This window comes from Medicago truncatula, chromosome 2 (assembly GCF_003473485.1).
Source record: "Medicago truncatula cultivar Jemalong A17 chromosome 2, MtrunA17r5.0-ANR, whole genome shotgun sequence".
Classification (NCBI taxonomy): Eukaryota; Viridiplantae; Streptophyta; class Magnoliopsida; order Fabales; family Fabaceae; genus Medicago; species Medicago truncatula.
In genome coordinates, this window is record NC_053043.1 from 45,792,629 (window position 1) to 45,814,230 (window position 21,602).

At 32.3% G+C, this 21,602-nt stretch overlaps 4 protein-coding genes across 4 annotated transcripts; all 4 read left to right on the forward strand.

Annotated features, from left to right (window-relative positions):
* Nucleotides 1-771, forward strand: LOC120578418 (secreted RxLR effector protein 161-like). Its single transcript, XM_039831122.1, has one exon. It carries the CDS (start codon nucleotides 1-3, stop codon nucleotides 769-771), a length of 771 nt encoding a protein of 256 aa, XP_039687056.1.
* A 4,073-nt stretch (nucleotides 772-4,844) lies between these two features.
* LOC11412783 (protein NRT1/ PTR FAMILY 2.6) lies at nucleotides 4,845-10,278 on the forward strand. Its single transcript, XM_003597096.4, has 4 exons — nucleotides 4,845-5,175; nucleotides 5,487-5,704; nucleotides 7,153-7,703; nucleotides 9,413-10,278. The coding sequence occupies exons 1-4, from the start codon at nucleotides 5,079-5,081 to the stop codon at nucleotides 10,194-10,196; spliced, it is 1,650 nt and encodes a 549-aa protein (XP_003597144.1). The 5' UTR covers nucleotides 4,845-5,078; the 3' UTR covers nucleotides 10,197-10,278.
* Nucleotides 10,279-14,025: 3,747 nt separating this feature from the next.
* On the forward strand, nucleotides 14,026-19,195 carry LOC11408883 (protein NRT1/ PTR FAMILY 2.6). The gene is made up of 4 exons (XM_003597098.4): nucleotides 14,026-14,316; nucleotides 14,701-14,918; nucleotides 17,148-17,704; nucleotides 18,347-19,195. The coding sequence occupies exons 1-4, from the start codon at nucleotides 14,220-14,222 to the stop codon at nucleotides 19,125-19,127; spliced, it is 1,653 nt and encodes a 550-aa protein (XP_003597146.3). The 5' UTR covers nucleotides 14,026-14,219; the 3' UTR covers nucleotides 19,128-19,195.
* Nucleotides 19,196-19,697: 502 nt separating this feature from the next.
* Nucleotides 19,698-20,825, forward strand: LOC11411440 (agamous-like MADS-box protein AGL62). Its single transcript, XM_003597099.3, has one exon. The coding sequence runs from the start codon at nucleotides 20,132-20,134 to the stop codon at nucleotides 20,816-20,818; it is 687 nt and encodes a 228-aa protein (XP_003597147.1). The 5' UTR covers nucleotides 19,698-20,131; the 3' UTR covers nucleotides 20,819-20,825.
* Nucleotides 20,826-21,602: the final 777 nt, after the last annotated feature.

The window sequence follows — 21,602 nt, forward strand, 5'->3', positions numbered from 1 at the left end:
ATGAGAAGGAATGAGAAAGTCATTCTCTATCTTCTCCTTTATGTAGATGATATTCTTATGGCAAGTTCTGACATGCAAGAGATTCAGAAGCTCAAGGAAAAATTGAATGATGAATTTGAGATGAAGGATCTTGGTAATGCAAAGAAGATACTTAGTATGGATATCATAAGGGACCAGAACAAAGGTGAGTTGTTCTTATCTCAGCAGGGGTACTTGAGGAAAGTGGTGGAGCGGTTCAGAATGAAAGATTCTAAAGTCGTTAGCACTCCTCTTGGTCACCACACTAAGCTATCTATAAAGCAGTGTCCTCAATCCGATGAAGAGAAAAGCAAGATGGAGGGTACTCCCTATGCAAGTGGGGTTGGAAGCATCATGTATGGTATGGTTTGTAGTAGACCGGACTTATCCTACGCAATCAGTGTGATAAGTCGGTTTATGGCAAATCCGGGTCAAGTGCACTGGCAAGCTTTGAAGTGGGTTCTGAGATATTTGAATGGATCTTTGAGAGGTGGTCTAAGGTATACAAGGTCACAACCAGGTAGGGATGCTTTGGAGGGATATGTAGATGCGGACTATGCAGGTAACGTAGACACTAGAAAATCTTTGTCAGGTTTTGTGTTTACATTGTTAGGTACAGCGGTAACTTGGAAGGCAAATCAACAATCAGTTGTAGCTCTTTCAACAACTCAAGCAAAGTACATAGCCCTTGTTGAAGGGGTCAAGGAAGCCATATGGTTGAAAGGTATGATTGGAGAAATGGGGATTAGTTAAGGATGTGTGAAGATACATTGTGATAGCCAAAGTGCCATTCATTTGGCAAATCATCAGGTGTATCATGAAAGGACAAAGCACATTGACATTCGTTTGCACTTCGTCAGAGACATGATTGAGACTAAGGAGCTCATGGTAGAGAAAGTGGCATCGGAAGACAATCCAGCAGACATGTTCACCAAATCATTACCAAGATCAAGATTCAAGCATTGCTTGGACTTGATAAACTTCATTGAAGCATAGATGAAGGATTGGAGAGAGCAGCAAGGTGATTGATGGTTAAACTGGCATCATCACTGATTTGAAGTCAAGGTGGAGAATTGTGAGAGTTAACTTAAAATCAGAAATCTGGAGCATCGTGCCACGATGGAGAAGCATCGCGCCACGATGGTTGAAGCAAGATTCCTGGGAAGACACTGGATTTTTCGTGCCACGATGAAGCCTCACCGCGCCACGATGGTCGCGCTGAAGATAAAAATAAAACGTATTTTCAGTTAGATTTGTTTCAGTTTTATAAGGGTTTACTTTCCACTATAAATACAGCCTTGTATCAGATGATAAAAGTGTGTAGAAAAACAAGGTTTAGACCAACAAACAAACTAGGGTTTATAGAGAATCTCTCTTGGCAACAACTCTAGGGTTGGGATTGTTTTGATTCACCTTGAACAAAACACTATTAGGATTGAGTCTCTTGGTCACGGGAAGAGGCTGGGACTTGGGTAGAATTAGGTTTGAAGACTGATTCTTGAAACTCATTATCTCTTTGTAAAGAAACTCATTCATTATAGTGGAACGGAGAGCTGCTCTCTCCCCCAGACTAGGTCATCATTAGACCGAACTGGGTAAACAAATATCTTGTGTTCTTTCTCTCTCTCTCTCTCTCTCCTTTAACTCTTGCTGTTTTTTGTTTGGATTATTTGCTACCCGCTTGATTTGATTACTTGGTATTAATTTGCTCCACGCATCAAGTTTTTATTGGTGTGGTTTTTCTCAACGAATTCACAACAGACACGTATAAGGTACTAAGTACTAACAAATATCTTGATGTGCCGTCATTGATAGGCAGTAGTAAACATGCTACATATACTTTCAAGTTTTTTAAGGATTAGATTTGGAGTAAGATCAACTCATAAGCCAACCGTCTTATGGGATGAGTGTTTTTTCTTCTTCCAGGATCAGTCATCAACGAGATTGATGAAGTGTTGAATTCCTTCTGGTGAGGTCATAACTCAACAAACTTGCGAGGGTAGCTTTGGCTCTCGTGGGAAAGGCTATCCACTCCTAAGATTTTTGGTGTCACGCGATTCAAGAGCCTTAAAGCTTTTAATATGGCCAGGCCATGGTTGACAAACATGCATCGAAGCTGGTTTCTTATCCAGATTCCCTAATCAGTAATCACCCATCATGTAATTGCTTTTATTTTAAAGTTTTAAAACGATAAATATTAAATTAATGAAAAAATGGAGCTTTCTATAAAACGACACTCATGTACGTACACGGTCAACAGGATGATGATTGATATTACTTCCATAGGCCATATATGGTCAATCAATATCTAACATTATAGGTAGTTGAGAAGCCTTCAAAAAAAAATTAAATGTAATTGACAATGATGGTACTATAACGATTTTTATAAAACTTTAGAATTACTACAGTTAGATTAGATAAACGTGTTTAAATTATGACAAATCATAAGGTTATGAATACATCCAACAAAGTTGATTACTTAGTGAAAGATTGCAAAGACATTTAATTTGCAGGTGTAAATTTTTCCCTTCCCATCAGTTAGTGAGTGAGTTTCACTAGAAGATAACAAAATCAATTTATATTAGGTTAATTTTAATTATTTAAACGACATGTGTAACCTTTTATCAATCATGTTTTTATTGTCCCCGTGATTTTAACTCAATTGGTAAAGTAGGTTCGAATGAATTCGTCATCGTGAACTTAGCTTAGTTGATTTGAACAATGAATAAAATATGCAAGATCTGGGGTTCAAACTCCGACCACCACGAAAAAAAAGTAGGTTCGAATTCTGGATAGCACAGACAAAAATCATGTTTTTGTTCATCACGGAAGTGTATCTTCCACTTACTATAACTGTATTACACACCCCACATAAAAGTACTGAAATTGAGCACTCAATTCAACCTAACCCACCAACATTGTTAGTTGCTAGTTGGCCTCTTTTTGATCTTCTATATACTTGCACCGACACATCCACATGTTGTTTCTTACATTGACATCACTCCGTTGCTTATGGATTAGCATAAGGATTTCCCATTCAAAATAACTAAGTTCATAAGTGCAAGAAGAATCTAGCTACCTAGCTGCAATCTCATAAGAATAAGAAACATATGCTGCTCAAATGAACAAAATTAACAAATTTACGATCAACTTCACAATGAAAAAGTGTTAAGATTTACATAACTTGTGAATATGATGAAGCTTTTTTAGGTTGTATTGTGTTCTAGTGTCCTAGGAGCTCTCAATAAAGTCAAAGTTGATGATACAAGACCTAATTTTATATTCCATGCTATGATAACAACAGTGTTACATTCTTCACCTGTGTAGATAATAACATATCTTTGATTAATTATTGCACAATGATACCAATATGTAACCATTGAGATAAATGTGAAAGTGAAATGTGTGTGTGGGGGACCAATACCTTTTTTTAGGCAAAACTTATACCCACGGCCACTGCACATATTTGTTGGCATTTTTCCAACAATACCTATGGTTTTAATGGTCCTAACTAAAAGGGTGCCATTTAGCATAGACCATACTTAAACTTGTCCATGATTGATTATTCTACTTTTTTACCATTAGATTTAGTTCCTTTTACTCTCACCAAATCCTTTCCCTCATCTATGTTTGCAACACAAGTACACAACCGCTCCTACGCAGGCCAGTAGGTGGGAAGTACTAATATACTTTACTTTTACAAATTTTTAAAAACAACCAAGAGAAAGAAATAGAAAGGAGATTTAATTGCTATTAATTGCAATTTGCACAACTGGTTTGAAACTCGAAGACATGATTGGGTTGGGTAGGGTATACCAAGAGTTATTGAAGGTATTTTCAAATAGACCAGAGGGAATCATGCATCGAAAGGTGGAGAATTACGGGTTCGAATCACACGACATTTTAATAAATGTGTCATTGCAATTGTATTACCATGTGAACTAGACATTACTGTCATTCTCCATATATTTATATTAAAAATGAGAGTGTCTTCACGCTAGGGCTGGAAATAAGTCGAGTCAAATCAAACCTATCTGCACCCGACTCGTTAAGAATTGGTTTGATTCGAACCTCGGCTCGAGTTTGACACAAACTATTTTTTCAGCTCAAGTTCGGCTCCTTTAAAGTTCACGATCAGTTTGGTTCGGCTCATTAGGTTCAATTCGTTTGATCAAAGTACATAACTCTAGGTATGGAAATGAGTAAAGTCACTTGAACTACATAAGTCAAAATGAAAGAATTTAGCTATTATTACACATAGTAATTAACACTAGTATGCATTCACCAAATCCATTTTTGCCTTCTTATGTCATATGTTTATCTTATTATAGATAATCATATCCTCCATTTTTCATGCATGTTCTGATGCAGGACTATTTTAAAGTAGCTCATTTTTATCCTATTATTGCTAAGTGTTTGTCTTAGTTTTTAAAGTATTATATATATAATCAATTATCTAATTGTGTAAAATTAACTATATATAAATTTAAAAATATTTTTTAAGTGTTATATATATATATATATATATATATATATATATATATATATATATATATATATATAATCGAGTCATCTCATGAACCAAACGAGTCGAACTACATATAGCTCAAGTTCAACTCAATTAGTTGACGAACTTAATTTTCAGCTCAAGTTTGGCTCATGAACAAAGTTCGACGAATCAATCGTTGAATCGAATTACGAACTATAATCAAATTGGTTCGGTTCATTGCCAGTGCTACTTCATTCCACTTTAATTAGAGAGTGTCTTCTTAACACTCCTATTAAAAATGACATTATTCCATTTCCAAAATTGAGTTTCAAATTGAAAAGACCATATGTTCCCGAACAATCTCATCCAATCAACATCACTTTAGTCACTTCTGTAGTTTTGCATAGATAAATTCTTTATTCATTTCAACAAAAAGTTACCAATTCTCCACGTTTTCGACAAAGGCTTATAATTAAGGAAAAAACATAGTTAACTATAAAGTGGAAATCAACATTTCCTATAAAAGGAACACACCCGGTTTGTAAAAGAGCACACAAAGTGAAGTGCAACAATGGATGGTAAGGTAGAAGCATCCTCAAAAGAAGCAGATGAGAGCTTGAGTATTGGGAGCAAACGTGGTGGTTGGATAAGTTTCCCTTTCTTCATTGGTCTCTCTCTTTTTCCTTTCATGTTCTTACTCATCAAACATTATTAATTCACTCACTCTTACACATCTAAAGAGTATTTTATTTTTTATTTTTTTGTGTGTGTCTTAACCATATAATAATGGAGAGTTTGGCTAAAAAGCAAGTAAAATTTAGTCGATGATTGTTTCCGTCAGAATATGAATTCAGATCGATCTCCTGAACTATTTGTCGCTCAATGAGCTCATTCTTGAGCTGAATCACTTGATATAAAAAGCATGTCAATATTATTTAAATGGTTATATTTTTTATTTTATTTTGTTGATTAATTATAGGTATGATAACGGGGTTGTCACTTGCAAGCACTGGAATTGTTGGAAACTTGATTGTATATCTTATAAGTGAATTCAATATCAAGAGCATCAATGCAGCTCAGATTGTAAACGTTGTTGTTGGAAGCACAAGTCTATTTCCACTTGTTGCAGCAATCCTTGCTGACTCTTTCTTTGGCTCATTCTTAGTTGCCTTTGCTTCTTCTTGTGTTGCTTTGCTGGTAAACTATATCTATCTAATCTAAATCTCTATATTTATATTATGTTAGGTTGCATATGCAAGCATTTTGTCCTGCTTCTCTCACTGTTAAAATAAATATAATATGCTCCATTTCCTTTGTTTCTTTTTTAGTACTGTGAGGTTAAATGTTTTCCTCTTGGTTTAATTGGAAGTTTTGGCTCAATAGTTAAGAAATGTCACTTTAGAGAACATTTATTATTATTTTCCATTATTATACCCTTATTTATTGAATTTCATTCAACTTTACTACTCCACTAACTGCAATTAATAAGAGTATTTTAGTAAATGATATTAATTTTATCATTGAAATCAACACAATTAATCATTTTCTTAATAATCGTGCACAAACCTTAAACGATTATAATTTAGAGACGGTGGGAATATATATTTTGATCTCAAAGTAAACTAGTTTTAGAATCATGGTAGTTGATTCCAATCAATTATATATCTAGATTTTTAATACGTAGAAGTCACATAAGATTTCAATCGTTAGCAGAAAAAAATTAAATTAAAACAAAAATTTGTAAACTTAAAATATACAATTCATCTTTAATGTAATCTCTTATTTAATGACAAAAAGTTGACACAAATTTCATTAACCGAGTCTTCAATTTTTTTTAATAACGATTAAAATTATATTTATTCAGTGAAGAAGTCTTAACTCAACTGATAAACATGTCGAAATTGTTAGGTCAAATGTCATGATCGAGGTTCGAATTCTGACCAAACAATTTATGCATGCGAATTTCAATGATTATTTATCACTTCGTGTATCAACATAAAGAAATTCTACTTATACAAAAGAAGAAAACTTTAATTACACCTACTTGAATTTTTAATTATTTTTTATTTAAAAAAAATAGTTGAACATATGGAATATCTTTTAATTTTTATATAAGTTCAATCATGATTGAATAATTTAATCCTAGATCAATATTAAACATCAATGATTAACCATGTCTTTTTGTATCCTTTTTTCGGTCATAATGACACATTATAAAAATAATAATATTTCAATCATTTTCATTTTAATTATTTCCATCAAGTTCTGATTGAAAAGATAGGACATACGATAAAACAAATAAACATTGACGTTGAGTCAATTTTTTTTTGAACCAAAGACATAAAAATTAAAGCTCTAAATTTTGATTTTGTTATAATCAATTCAAGTAAAATTTTTTCAAACATATCAAAATTTATAATTCTAATTAATTTCATCATCTCGAAAAATTCACTTTCTTTTTTGTTTTAAAGAGTATAACAGCGAAACTTGCACACACAAAAAACGGAGAATTTGTATGTTCAAACTTGTGTTCCAGCGTAGCAAATGTCCGATTTTCCCATATGATTTGCATTTTCATAACCAAACATACACTTATTTGTGGTAAATAGCATCTCTCTTTTAAACTTTCACCTTTGCACTTGCAGGGCACAATTCTATTATTCTTGACGGCAACTATTAATTCACTAAAGCCTCATCCATGTAGCAATGATTCATCAATCACATGCAAACCACCAACAGGAATCCAATATACAGTTTTATACATAAGCATAGTGTTAATATCAATTGGTTTTGGTGGTTCACGTTACACAGCAGCATCACTAGGAGCCAATCAATTTAACAAACCAGAACATCAGGGAATATTTTTCAACTGGTTCTTTTTCGCTTTCTATGTTGCTTCAGGAGCTGCATTAACTGGAATTATTTACATTGAAGATAATTTGGGTTGGGCTACAGGATTTGGTATCTGTGTTGTGGCTGCTTTTGTTGGTGTGGTTATTTTTTTGTCGGGTTATCGATTTTATCGAGCCGAAAAGCTTCAAGGAAGTGCGGTTTTGGATTTGGGACGTGTTTTTGTTGCATCTGTTCGTAAGTGGAAGTGTAAGCTCTCATCTAGAGTTGAGGATTACTATACTACCAATGGTGATGATGTTATGGTTCAAGTGCTACCTCCAGTTACACCAGGAAAAAGATTAAGGTACTTTTTGGATTTGTTTCACTTAATTAAAATACATAAATGTTATATCAATAGATTCAATACTAAGTTATAGATATTTTGAGATTTGTTAGAGTTAATTGCATGTTATTTAAGATAGTTACAATATTTCAATTTTCTTTTTTTAAGATAGTTACAAGTTAGTTATGATTAGTATATAGTTGGTTATATTTGTTACTTTACAATACTAAGTTTAATGAGTTTTTAATAAATATAAATATAAATATATAAAGATTGAGGATTAAAAAAAAACAAAATTATACTAATAAAAAAGCCTAGAACAAAGCACTAGGTGTACTTTGGTAAAAAGAAAGGTGTACTTTGGTTTGGTTATGTCAAGCTTACAACTGATGTTGATTTGTGATTGATCAACTTTACAAGAAGTTTACAATGACACCACATACATGAACACTTGAAAATCATGGTTAATTCTCTCTAAATGCATGGTTGATAAAGTTCATAGAAGATTAATGAGTGGAGAAATTGCTTTTGGTGTTGGAGTCCATTGTTGTGATGATTTTCTTTCTGTTTCAATAGAAATGATGAAGAATCAAGGTCGTAGATTTTAGTCGCAGATAGTGGAGTGCTACTTTTTGATGTCAAACCCTAATGCGTAGCAAGTGTGAGTTAAAAATCTCACGTTATTTATAAGTGAGAGCATAAACTCAATGCCTTAAGATTTTGGGTTAAGATGTGGTGTCCAACTCACTTGTGGTTGCTCTGACCTAGTGTGTATGATCCTCTGAACTCCACTCATGACTCAACAAACCCTAACAAACAACATTGCCTAACTGTTTTCTAACAGGGGATGCATCTTGTGATAGTTTTGGTGGTGGAGAAATCAGTGATTTATTTTACTGAAAGAAAATCATTACTTACAGTAATTGTTGCTTCTTAAATTGAGGCGAAAACACTGAATATGACTTGAGATTTCAGCACCATCTTACATCGTGCTCCACGAGCATGTGCTAATAGCATGAGTATCATGTGGTGGTGGTCGTGGTCATAGTTTTGTCTATAGTTGTAGCAGCAAACATATATTAGTGGAGTGGGCAACTTTTAGTCATGACCACAATTGTCCATACACCATAGTTGTAGTAGTTAAGATGATAAACTAATGGACCCAAGTCATGTAAAAGTGCATGACCTTTTTTCTTCTTCTTCTTTAATTCATTTAGAGTCTATTTAGAGTGACTTGTTTAAATTTATCTACTAACAACATAAGAATTTGTGAGACAGTACGTGAGACAACCATAAAGCGCTTAATTAAATTTATTTATTGTTATACAAATAGCTTACACATACACATTTATATGATAAGCATTTATGATACGCTATACATCGTTTAATTAAATTGTTTATCCAAACATGGCCGTACCATTTTTATCTAAACAAATTTAGATCAGGAGAGGCACAATGCTAGAACTACCAACCTTGACATTAGACATACAAGGTAACAGAAAAAAAATCGAATTTAAATCCAAGTTAGGGTCGGTAGGAGCCAAAGATCCAACCATCTAGACCAGCCAACTTTTATTGGCTTGATTGTTTCATTTGTTAGTTATGCTTTTTCTAATAGAAACTAGAAGTTCCAGATACTTAAGCAATGAAAGGAGAATATACTTGAAGCTATATGCTATATATATATATATATATATATTAACAATGTGCTGATCTATATGCAAATGCAGGTTCTTCAATCGGGCATCTCTAATAACTGATGCAGACCTAAAATCAGATGGCTCAGTTAAAAAATCATCATGGAGACTATGCACAGTTCAACAAGTGGATGATTTCAAAAAAATAATTGGAATCCTACCATTGTGGTCTTCAAGTATATTCTTAGCAACTCCAATAGCAATCCAAAGTTGCTTGGTTGTACTTCAAGCTTTAGTCATGGATCGTTCATTAGGACCCCATTTTAAAATCCCAGCTAGTTCTGTTTCTGTTATAGTCTTGATATCAGCACCCATTTTCCTCACATTTCTTGACAGAGTGCTATTACCAGGTTGGCATAAGGTTACCAGGAAAATGCCTATGCCGCTCCAACGAATAGGAGCAGGACATGTGTTGACTGTTCTTGGCATGGTTGTCTCTGCTCTTGTTGAATCAAAGAGACTCAAATTAGTACATGTGCATAATGTTTCCATGTCTGTGTTATGGTTGTTTCCACAGTTAGTGTTGGTTGGTATTGGAGAAGCTTTTCATTTTCCTGGACAAGTTACATTCTACTACCAACAATTTCCACAATCACTTAAGAACACATCAACAGCAATGATTTCAATGCTTATAGGAATTGCTTTTTATTTGAGCACTGCTTTAATTGACCAAGTTCGTAGGAGTACTGATTGGTTACCTGATGAAATAAATCATGGCAAGGTTGATAATGTGTATTGGATGTTAGTAGTGTTTGGAGGTATCAACTTTGTGTATTACCTATTGTGCTCTATTTCTTACAAGTATGAAAATGTTTAGGATGTGATGTTATGATAAATGTGGTTCTATGGTTGGAATAATAAGTAATAATGATAATATGTTCATTTTTTGATTTGTTGAAGTGATGATAATATTTTCTTCTCTCCTGCATTTTACCATGGAAAATATTATTTATGACATTGCATATGCACACTAGTAAGGGGGCTTTCTCGTCCAAAGCCGAGTACTATGTTTCATTTCCTTTTGTTGAGATTTTCTATAATAGTTGGATGTACGATTAGGGAAAAGATTGTCTATTTAATTAAAGAGAGAATTTTGCCATGCTTAGCACACCTGCATGGCTAAAAACATCAAAATGATTTCATATAAATTCTATGTTTTGGGGTGATGTTTCCAGGTTTAGCAGATTACATCGGAAGATGGAGGTGTAACCAATAACTCATCGACCATTCAATGTCTTGAGTGCGCCAAACGTCTAGAGTTTAAGATTTGGTTATTATATGTATGAAAAGATCTCAAATTTCTTTTACTTGTAACTATTTTACAAAGTTGATCAATTAGTGCATTTTCAGTTAAAGTCTAAATAATTAGTTCATTCTGAGATAGAACTTTATTGTTGTTTCTTTGCATCATAAAATTTATAAGATGAGGAAATAAATTAGTGAAGTTAATTTATGATTCTAATTTAGAAAATTAGTGAAGTTAACATAGAAAATTCAACATTCAGAGGTGTAACCCCTTTTATTCAACAAAAAAAAAAAGTTCAACATCAATCATCTATCACAGGTTGATCTTCATATCATTTTCAGACCAGCTGCAGTGTTCTGATTATCTTAGTTTGAAAGCATGTTTGCTGCTGTTCAATTTTCAAATGATGTAGAATTTCATATTAATTTTTGGAGCCTTGACAAAAGGTACTAGGATTTCAGGCTTGTCACATACGAAGCATGGCCATGACAAAATTGTTCTTATGAGGCAAGCTGAGCATGAATGAACTTTATCCTGCAGAATTTATGGTTAGCCTATGATCTTCAAAGTGGCCTTGGTCTAGTATCTGAAGATGATCATAATCTTTCATTTCATGCTATGGATTGGTGTTCTAATTGTCCTCTTATTAGGATTCCATCTTTAGAGATAGTTGGGTTTACCAAACTTTTGGTTGAGGTTGGGTCCCAAAACAATTTTCATTAGCTATTGATCATAGAGAAAATGGAAGAAAGAGAAAATTAAATGTAATTTGCATTTAATTTCGTGAGAATAAACAAACGTTTTTTTTTTTGTTTGAAAAAGATGATTTAAAAAAACAAGATTAAATAGGATAAAAGTTTATCTTTTTTATTTACATTTTGGGACGGATGGAGTATTTCTTTTTAGAGTTTTTCTATTTACACCTCATATTTTTCTGGTTACATCCAAATTTTCTTAAATTTTTTTTATAATACCAAAATTGTCATTTTATATAAATTTTCTTAAAACCCTAATTTTATTCATTGTCGGTGAGTTTTACCCTCTTTCACCCCACAAAGCGATCAATCAAACAATTTGATGTTCAATATCAATCTCCATGAAAATTAAAGAGTGAATCAAAATATTTTTCATCCATACTCAATTGGATATAAGTAAGTGAATTTCTTCTTCTATTTGCTAGTTTCAATTTTTTTCCTTCAACTGCAATGATGCACTGTACGATTACGATTTTAATTTACATTGGCAAGGTTAACTTACATGAACCTACTTAAACTGAGTTTACATGAACCTACTTAAATTGAGTTTACATGAACCTACTTAAACTGAGTTTACATGAACCTACTTAAACTGAGTTTACATGAACCTACTTAAACTGATTTTACAAAATCGCAGAACTGCGAATCGCAGAACAAGGAAAATACAAAATCAGAACTGAGAACCCATAACAAGAAAAACACAATCGATTGAAGAACAACACTTGCTAACCTGATTTGCTTCTAATTTTCTTTGAAATCATGAATGGACGTGAGAAAGTATGGTTTTGAAAATCTTCGCAGAACACAATCGATCGATTGGAGAATTATGGTTTTGGAAGAAGGGTTTTGGGGTGTAACCAAAAAAGAAGGAATATGCTTTTTGAAAATCAAATTTTATGAAAGGGTAATCTTGTCATTTTGGGGTGCAACTATGATTAACTAGGGTGCAAGTAGAAAAACTCAAAATGTTATTTCCACAAAATTTAATTCTACATATTTAAAATTATGTCAACCCTTATAAATCTTTCAAAAAAAAATAATTATTTCAGCCCTCATTTTATGTTTGAAATTGGAGAAGTCATTTGAGTTTTCCTAAATGTTTGTGTGTTGAGAATTTTCAGTAGGGGTGTTTTTTATCTTTCTAGTATTGTGTATACACTTTTATTTAGTTACATGATGAAATATATTTAGCGAAAGAGCTTCCTGGTGAGTACTCTTGGAGCACAAGAGAGTACTACGTCACATAACAGCACCATCAATGATAAGTGAAATTAGTGGATTGAATTTTTTAACTTGTGAAACTGTTATTAAGAAGCAATGTTTCATGACAAAAAGTCAAAAATAAAATGAAGAAGAAAAAAACTGGAAAAAAGAAGAAAGACAGCCAGAAGGCCACGAAAAAGAAAGCCAGAAAATAGTCTCGTTGAAGAGGCAAAACACGATACAAATAACTAGTTGTGAGAGTCTCACAAAGTTTCACAAGTTTTTGTGAGATGGTTAAATAGGTGTGGTACTCATATTTTTAACTAAAAAGTCTCATAAAATCCATCATTTCAAAGAATCCATCTAAATCTTTATATTTTTGAATACCAGACATTTTATAAGTTATGAAAAATCTTGATTGAATACCAATGAATTTCGTAGTCTTGAATAAAAAATCTTGATTATTGAATACCTCAAGATTCTTTTATATTCTAAAAATGTCTTGATTGAATACCACAAGATTGTTTTATAGTTAAAAAGTTTTTTAAAATCTCTTGAAATCCTAATCGAATACACCCCCTTATTCTTCTATCTTATTATTGATCAAAAACAATAGTGAGAGAAAGAGGAAGAAAGAGAGTAAGAATACAATAGATTGTCATAAAATATGATTGTACAAATATCATTTATCTATTCATAATAACTACCATTCTCTTTTTTCAGCAAATAGCATAATGATGAGAATAACACTACAGGTTTGAGCCCACGATCAAGGATTGCTTTGTAATTTTGCTACATTGAGAGACTATTATGGCTACTCGTTATACATTTAGGAACGAAAATGAATATTTGTCCATCAATCGAACGGTAACCGAAAAACCCAAGAAAGGATTTGAAGAGGTTTCTGGTAAAGCTGCCGGAAATGTAAACACAAGTATTTCTAAAATTTGGCTGAACTCGGAAACGTTGTATACTGATTACTGGAAAAAGAAAATACAAATCGATAGGTTTGAGGTGGTGGTTTTGTCATGCGGGGGTGAACTCAAAAATGTTGAAAGTGAGTGAAAATTAATGTGTAAAAAATTAAATGGTAAAAAGGATAAAATTGGAATTTTTTAAGAATTGTAGGGGTGAAAGTACATACGGCTAATAATATATGAAAATAAGGCTAATAATACATTCTTTAACATATTTATTAAAAAAAATACAATCTTTAACACATATTTTCTCTTATCAATTAAAATTTATGAGTCTCACTAAATTTAGATGGGAACCATATAATATGATGGAAGTGGAACACATAAATTTTAGTCAATAAAATCAAGTCCGTTGAAAAATGTGTTAAGAGTGTGTCGTAGCACTCCTCTTTTAACTTGCATTTCTAAGATTGAATTTCAAATTAAAAGACCAATTGTTCCGAAACAATCTCATCCAATCAACCGCACTTTGGTCACGTCTGCATTTTTGTATCGCCAAATTATATATTCTTTCCAACAACAAAAGTTCATTGATTCTCCACGTTTTTTTGGACAAAGGCTCAAGTTAACTAGAAAGTAGAAAAAACATTTTTATTATAAAAAGAACACCAACTGGATTGTAAAACAGCACAAGACAAGAAGTGAGGTGAAGTGCAACAATGGATGGTAAGGTAGAAGCATCCTCAAAAGAAGCAGATGAGAGTTTGAGTATTGGGAGCAAGCGTGGTGGTTGGATAAGTTTCCCTTTCTTCATTGGTATCTCTTCTTCCTTTCATCTTTGAACTCTCATCAACATTATGCACTCACTTTACACATCAAAAGTTTTTTTTCTTCTTCCGTTTTAACCTCGATATCATGATTTTTACAAGAAAGAGATCATAATAATCTGAAATTTGATTAAAAGGTAAATAGACTATGATTAATAATGATTATTTCAGTTATGATTCATACTCATATTCTCATGAAATATTAGTCTATTTTGTTTGTTTTAAAGAGGGTATGTATCGTCGAAACTCATATACACTACTAAATACACGTCACAACGTATCAAATGTTCTTGCAAACAATTTGAGTCCATCAACTAGGTATAAATGTTAAAAGGATGATCATATTTTTTTTATGTTGTTGATTAAATTATAGGTATGGTAGCGGGGTTGTCACTAGCAAGTGCAGGAATTGGGGGGAATTTGATTGTATATCTTATAAAAGAATTCAATATAAAGAGCATCAATGCAGCTCAAATTGTAAACGTTGTTGTTGGAAGCTCCAATCTATTACCAATCATTGCTGCAATCCTTGCTGATTCTTTCTTTGGCTCTTTCTCTGTTGCCTTTACAACTTCTTGTGTTGCTTTGCTGGTAAACTACATCAAACTATATCTCTATATCCATATATATATGCAAGCATTTTCCATTCACCAAAAAAAATTATGCAAGCATTTTCTTTTGTTTTCTGCTTAATCTATTTATTTGTTAGATTTGTTAGATTTTCAGATGAAGTGTTTCCTTTGGGTTTTTTTTTATTTTATGGAAGCCTTTGCTGAATAAATGAGAAATTTTAATCAAATTTATCAAGTACTTTGAAAACAAATACTAACAGTATATCCAGTATAAAATAAAATAAAAATTTAACAGTATATTCTTCCTGATCACACACACTTTTATATTGATTTGAAATTTTATAAGACTTACATTTAATTTCATGAAACTCATTTTTTTTTTTTTGGTTATAACATGAAACTCATTTAAGTTTCAATAAACGAGAAAATGTATTAAAAATATGTTTATGCTTTTAGCACTCAACTCATTTAAGTTTCAATAAATGAGAAAATGTATTAAAAATATGTTTATGCTTTTAGCACTCGTCAACTTTGGAAAAAAGGATCCCTCAAAAAAAAAAAAAAAAAACTTTGGAAGAAGGAAAAGAACAAAAGTGTAACACCTACTATTTTTTTAACTAAGTTCAATCATGATCAAATAATGTAGGACTAAATCACAAACATCAACTATTAACCATGATTTTGTATAAAGTTCAAATCATGATCAAATAATTGTAGTAATAATTCCACAAACATCAATTATTAACCATGATTCTGTATCTCCTTTCTTTGGGTCGATAATGACACATTATGAAAAGTAAAACGCTGATTAATATAACTCCATCAAATGACAAATCATTCGAAGAATTCAACCTTAATTTAGAATGGAATAATTATTATTCAAATTTTAATTACCTTATGATCAAACTTCGAATTACTAGACCTCTCTAATCTAAAAATCGGAGTGTTAAACAATATATATATATATATATATATATATATATATATATATATATATATATATAACACACACAAATAAACACTAACTAGTGTCTTATAGACAAATGTTAATAAACTCAATAGGGAAATATCCATCTTAAAAATCATACATTTAACTAAGAACCTTTCAATCATGCATTTTTATTTTAATATTCTCTTTGTTTAACAATTAGTGTCATTTTAGTAAAAAAAATATTTCGAAATAAATGACAATTTCAATTTCTATTGCAATATTAGTTATTTCTTTTCAATTAAACTCTCTAAATACGTTACTCCCAACATATTGCTTCTACTTTACATTTATGATACTAAAAAAGACAACAAAAGATAGTTTGGTAAAATAATTATTTTCTTTTAATATTTAAAATATTACTTCTATTTTACATTTATGATACTAGAAAATACAACAAAGGATAATTCTCTTTTTTTTTTAATCGTTGGATCTCTTAATATATGTGTGAAAATCTGAAAGGAAATTCATTTTGAAATGGAGAGAGTAATTTCCATCAAGATCGGATTGAAATTAGGAGATACTAAAACAAATATGCAGTGACATTGACCCAAATAAAAAAAAATAAAACAAACATAAATGTAATAAGAAAATAAAATCAACATGTGATTTCAAAATGTCAATCCATCATAAACACTTTGTAACATTTTAAAAAAAATATATATTTTATTATAGTTTTTTAATTTTTAATTTTTTTTAGAAATGACAATAGAAATTTGTTTAAAAACTACTTAAATCAAAATAATGTTTTATAAAATGATCCTAAAAACTATTTTGAATGTATGATTTTATTATAATATACAAACACAAAATAGTATCAAAATTAAATTCATATCATTTTTTTTTTTTCTGTTTTAAAAAGTCTAGCAGTGAAATTCATACAATCTAACGGTTGAAGTGCAGAATTACGAGTTTGATTCAACTTCTTAATGTATCAAATGTTTTTGCAACTTTTTATCACCCGAATTGTACTTACATGACATTCATATCGATTCTTTAATTGACTTGATTTGAAATGATTGATTCTATAAAGTTAAATGTAAAGTGGTATATTGTTTGATACATTATGTAAACGTGAGTTGAAAACAATTTCAAGACTAAATTCTAAGTTTAATTGAAAATCAATTCTACTCGAGAACATACAAACATGTCAAAATTTATTCTACACATTTATAATTAATTTGGGCGCCTCAAGTGTAAATCAAACATACATTTTTTTGTACCGAATACTCATTTAAATTTTCACATTTGAATTTGCAGGGCACAATTCTTTTAACCTTAACAGCAACAATCAATTCATTAAAGCCTCATCCATGCAGCAATGATTCATCCATCACATGCATACCACCAACAGGAATCCAATATACAGTTTTATACATAAGCATAGTCCTAATATCAATTGGTTTTGGTGGTTCACGTTTCACAGCAGCATCACTAGGTGCAAATCAGTTTGACAAACTTGAAGATCAAGGAACATTTTTCAACTGGTTCTTTTTCACTTTCTATGTTGCTTCTGGAGCTGCATTAACTGGAGTTATTTACATTGAAGATAATTTGGGTTGGTCTTTAGGATTTGGTATCTGTGCTGTGGCTACTTTTGTTGGTGTGGTTGTTTTTTTGTCGGGTTATCGATTTTATCGAGCCGAAAAGCCTCAAGGAAGTGCGGTTTTGGATTTGGGACGTATTTTTGTTGCATCTGTTCGGAAGTGGAAGTGTAAGCTCTCATCTAGAGTTGAGGATTACTATGTCAGTTCTTCTGGTTGTGGTGATTCTATGATTGAAGTGCCAACTCCGCCAACACCAGGAAAAAGATTAAGGTACTAAGCATAATTTGGATTTGTTAACAATAGAGAGAATAACAATGAAGGATAAGTTCAATAAAATACCAAATGCGTAACATATCAAACTAAGGAGTAAAAGATTTGTTATAGTCTTGGTACTGGTGGTGTAAAAAGCATTACAGTGATGATTGCTTTTTAAATTGAGGCTAAAATTAGCACAAGAGAGTATCATCAGTATCACGTGTTATATAGTGGTGGTAGTGGGCAAATATTTAATAGTGCTCATAATTTTGACTATAGTTGTAGCAGTTGAGATAGAATAGTGGAGTGAGCAACTATTAGTAATGGCCACGATTGTCCATTGTTAACAAAGGCTAGTGGACCCAAATCATGTAAAGTTGCATTAGTTTTTTTTTTATTTACTTATTTTAGCCGAAATGGTAGGACCCCTTCTCAGACTCTGTATGCGGGAGCTTTAGTGCATCGAACTGCCAAATTTTGGTTATTTATTCGTTAAAATATTCTAAATAGGTTGTTTATGCGTTAAAATAATCTAAGTTGTTAGTCGAAGATGTCAGGTAACTGAGTAAATGATAAGTCAAAGTAAAGTTAGTAGTCTGCATAGACGAATCTTTCTCGGTCTGCAAAAACATTATGTTAATCTATATGCAAATGCAGGTTCTTCAATCGCGCAACTCTGATAACTGATGCAGACCTAAAATCAGATGGCTCAATTAAGAAATCATCATGGAAACTATGCACAGTTCAACAAGTGGAAGATTTCAAAAAGATATTTGGAATCCTACCACTATGGAGTTCAAGTATATTCTTAGCAACTCCAATAGCAATCCAAAGTAGTGTGACGGTACTTCAAGCTTTAGCCATGGATCGCTCATTAGGACCCCATTTCAAAATTCCAGCTGGTTCTGTTTCTGTTATAGTCATAATATCAACATCCATTTTCCTCACCTTTCTTGACAGAGTGCTATTGCCATGTTGGCATAAGATTACTGGAAAAACGCCTATGCCACTTCAACGAATAGGAGTAGGACATGTGTTGACTGTTCTTGGCATGGTTGTCTCTGCTCTTGTTGAATCAAAGAGGCTCAAATTGGTACATGTGCATGTGGAAATGTCTGTGTTATGGTTGTTTCCACAATTAGTGTTGGTTGGTATTGGAGAAGCTTTTCATTTTCCTGGACAAGTTACATTCTACTACCAACAATTTCCACAATCACTTAAGAACACATCAACAGCAATGATTTCAATGCTTATAGGGATTGCTTTTTATTTGAGCACTGCTTTAATTGACCAAGTTCGTAGGAGTACTGATTGGTTACCTGATGAAATAAATCATGGCAAGGTTGATAATGTGTATTGGATGTTGGTCATGTTTGGAGCTATCAACTTTGTGTATTACTTACTGTGCTCTATTTCTTACAAGTATGAAAATGTTTAAGAGGTTATGATGTTATGATGAATGTTATCTGTGTTTGGTTGGAATAATAATAAGTGATAATGATAATATGATCTTCTTCTCTCCTACATTTTCTATGAAAAAATATTATTCATGACATATATTGCATCTACAACAGCATTAGTATCAAGTCATATTTGTGGCAGACACCAACAAGTTTTGGACGATCCGAAAGTGTTCGTACTACAAAGTTTAGGAAGGTAAATATACAAATTTTCAATCACCACAACAACTGTAAATATTTAGCAAAAATTAGCTAGCTAACCTTTGAATCATTGAGAAAGCAAGTGCTATTGCATGTTATACCTGCAACATGAGAAAGGTGCACTCATGCTGGTGAGTTTCAACATCCAATCTGCATGACCTGCAAATAAAGTGCATCACCATTCCAAAAATAACATATAATATCTAAAATTCAGAATTACAGAATATTGAATAAATTTTGAAAAAATGGAAAAGTCCCAAGCTTATGGTTAGTGATTAGCAACAGCATGATTGATTTGGTGAAAAAAGCCCAAAAAATAATTGTACTGTTTAACATATTTTACCTTATAACTCCTGCAAGCAATGGAAAAAGGCTAAATGAGAATTTCTTCAAAACAGCATAAAAATTAGTTATTGCAAATTCCTGAAAATATCCCGCTACAGCTTATCAACCGGTGTGTGCCGAATAAGGTAAGATATACAAATTGGCAAAAGAGCGCCATTTTTTTTACATTGAATTTCCTGCCATATAAGCATGCAAAATCAGATTTCATGAGAATCTCTCAATCCAGTAAATTATCAATTACAACGTTTGAAAAAGATAGCACCGGTTGGTTTTCTAAGCCAAATCACAAAAAGAGAGGGAAAATATGCAGACACAAAAATTGGCTATAAAATGACCCGTTCACACCCAACTTCAATGTGTCATTTCTTACTCTTAAATCACAAACACACACAAACATCCTTTGCTTTTCTTTGTTATCTTTGTTTGTGCTTCAGCCATGTCGAGCGCAAAGAAAGGCCGAGGTCGCCAAAAGATCGAAATGAAAAAGATGAGCAACGAGAGCCACCTGCAAGTGACTTTCTCAAAGCGTCGTAGCGGGCTCTTCAAGAAAGCCAGTGAGCTTTGCACCCTTTGTGGTGCAGATGCTGCTCTCGTTGTATTCTCAACTAGTGGAAAGGTATTTTCCTTTGGTCATCCTAATCTTGATACGGTCATAGACCGCTATCTTTCTCTCGTCCCACCCCAAAACAACGACACCGTGCAATTCATTGAGGCTCACCGCAACGCCAACGTGCGTGAACTCAATGCTCAGCTGACTCAAATCAACAGCACACTGGAGGCTGAGAAGAAGATTGGTGATGAGCTGAGCAATTTGCACAAGGAAACCCAGGCTAAGTTTTGGTGGGCTTGTCCGGCTGATGGTATGAATAGGGATCAACTTGAATTATTCAAGAAGGCTTTGGAGGAGCTTAAGAAACTTGTAATTCAGCATGCTACTATTCAAACTCTTCCATTTTTTGTTGGCAACGCTTCATCCTCGAACATTTATCTCCATCATCAGCCAATTCCTCAACAAGCTCAAATGTTTCCACCACAAATTTTTCAAAACCCTATGTTGCAATTGCAGCCTCATTTGTTTGATGGATTGATGATGCCTCACCATGGCTTCAATAATATGGTGTAATAATATGTTCAGTAGAATATAATGCCAGGTTCTAAAGAATAAATAAGTATTAATCTTTTAAGTTTGTGGCTAATTTACTTTGTTGGTCCCTGTCTACTATTTTTATTTTGTTGATTTGATACTTACTATGCATAATGATAATTTTGATCTCCTTTAATCAAGAATAACAACTAAAATGTTTGGTTTTTCCTTTGATCTAGAAATATCAGCATATAGGCGGCAAAATAATTAGTAGTCAGTAATTTAAAATCAAACACAATGAATGCTTTACTGATGGCACTCTATCCATTGAATTTATATGCTGATTTCAGGCCTACAATCAAATTCATCTACCACATTAACAGTGCTGATATAGAACACTGTAATAATATGCTATCTCTTGCCTTACTTATAAGCAAAAATAGGTCAAAAAAATTGACGTATTTGATCTAAAATTTGAACAAAATACATCCATATTTTTTTTTCCTACTTTTGTCTATAATTAGGCTTAGAGGAAGAATTTATTGGTTATGTCCGACTATTTAAATGAATAGAATATTTTAAAAGTTTAAACATATACTAAATAAATAAGTTAAATTTTATAGGCTAGATGATATGTTCATGTTGAGCTAGCTTACACTCACCCCTAAATACACACACATAACGAATTTTTTGAACGAAGACATGATGGGCTAAGAAAAAGTAGTAAAAACTTACTTGGTTGTGTGATTTTGTTCATTTTCTCACGACTCATATATATTATATTATAGCAAATGAGTATTTATTTTTCATTTATGATGCCTAA

Excerpts from the sequence above, each read along its gene's own strand:
- LOC11411440 (XM_003597099.3), top strand. The coding sequence starts at position 20,132 with ATGTCGAGCGCAAAGAAAGGCCGAGGTCGCCAAAAGATCGAAATGAAA.
- LOC11412783 (XM_003597096.4), top strand. The coding sequence starts at position 5,079 with ATGGATGGTAAGGTAGAAGCATCCTCAAAAGAAGCAGATGAGAGCTTG. Across the intron at positions 5,705-7,152 it reads CTTCTTGTGTTGCTTTGCTG|GGCACAATTCTATTATTCTT; the intron begins GTAAACTATATC and ends TTGCACTTGCAG. Across the intron at positions 7,704-9,412 it reads ACACCAGGAAAAAGATTAAG|GTTCTTCAATCGGGCATCTC; the intron begins GTACTTTTTGGA and ends ATGCAAATGCAG.
- LOC11408883 (XM_003597098.4), top strand. The coding sequence starts at position 14,220 with ATGGATGGTAAGGTAGAAGCATCCTCAAAAGAAGCAGATGAGAGTTTG. Across the intron at positions 14,919-17,147 it reads CTTCTTGTGTTGCTTTGCTG|GGCACAATTCTTTTAACCTT; the intron begins GTAAACTACATC and ends TTGAATTTGCAG. Across the intron at positions 17,705-18,346 it reads ACACCAGGAAAAAGATTAAG|GTTCTTCAATCGCGCAACTC; the intron begins GTACTAAGCATA and ends ATGCAAATGCAG.
- LOC120578418 (XM_039831122.1), top strand. The coding sequence starts at position 1 with ATGAGAAGGAATGAGAAAGTCATTCTCTATCTTCTCCTTTATGTAGAT.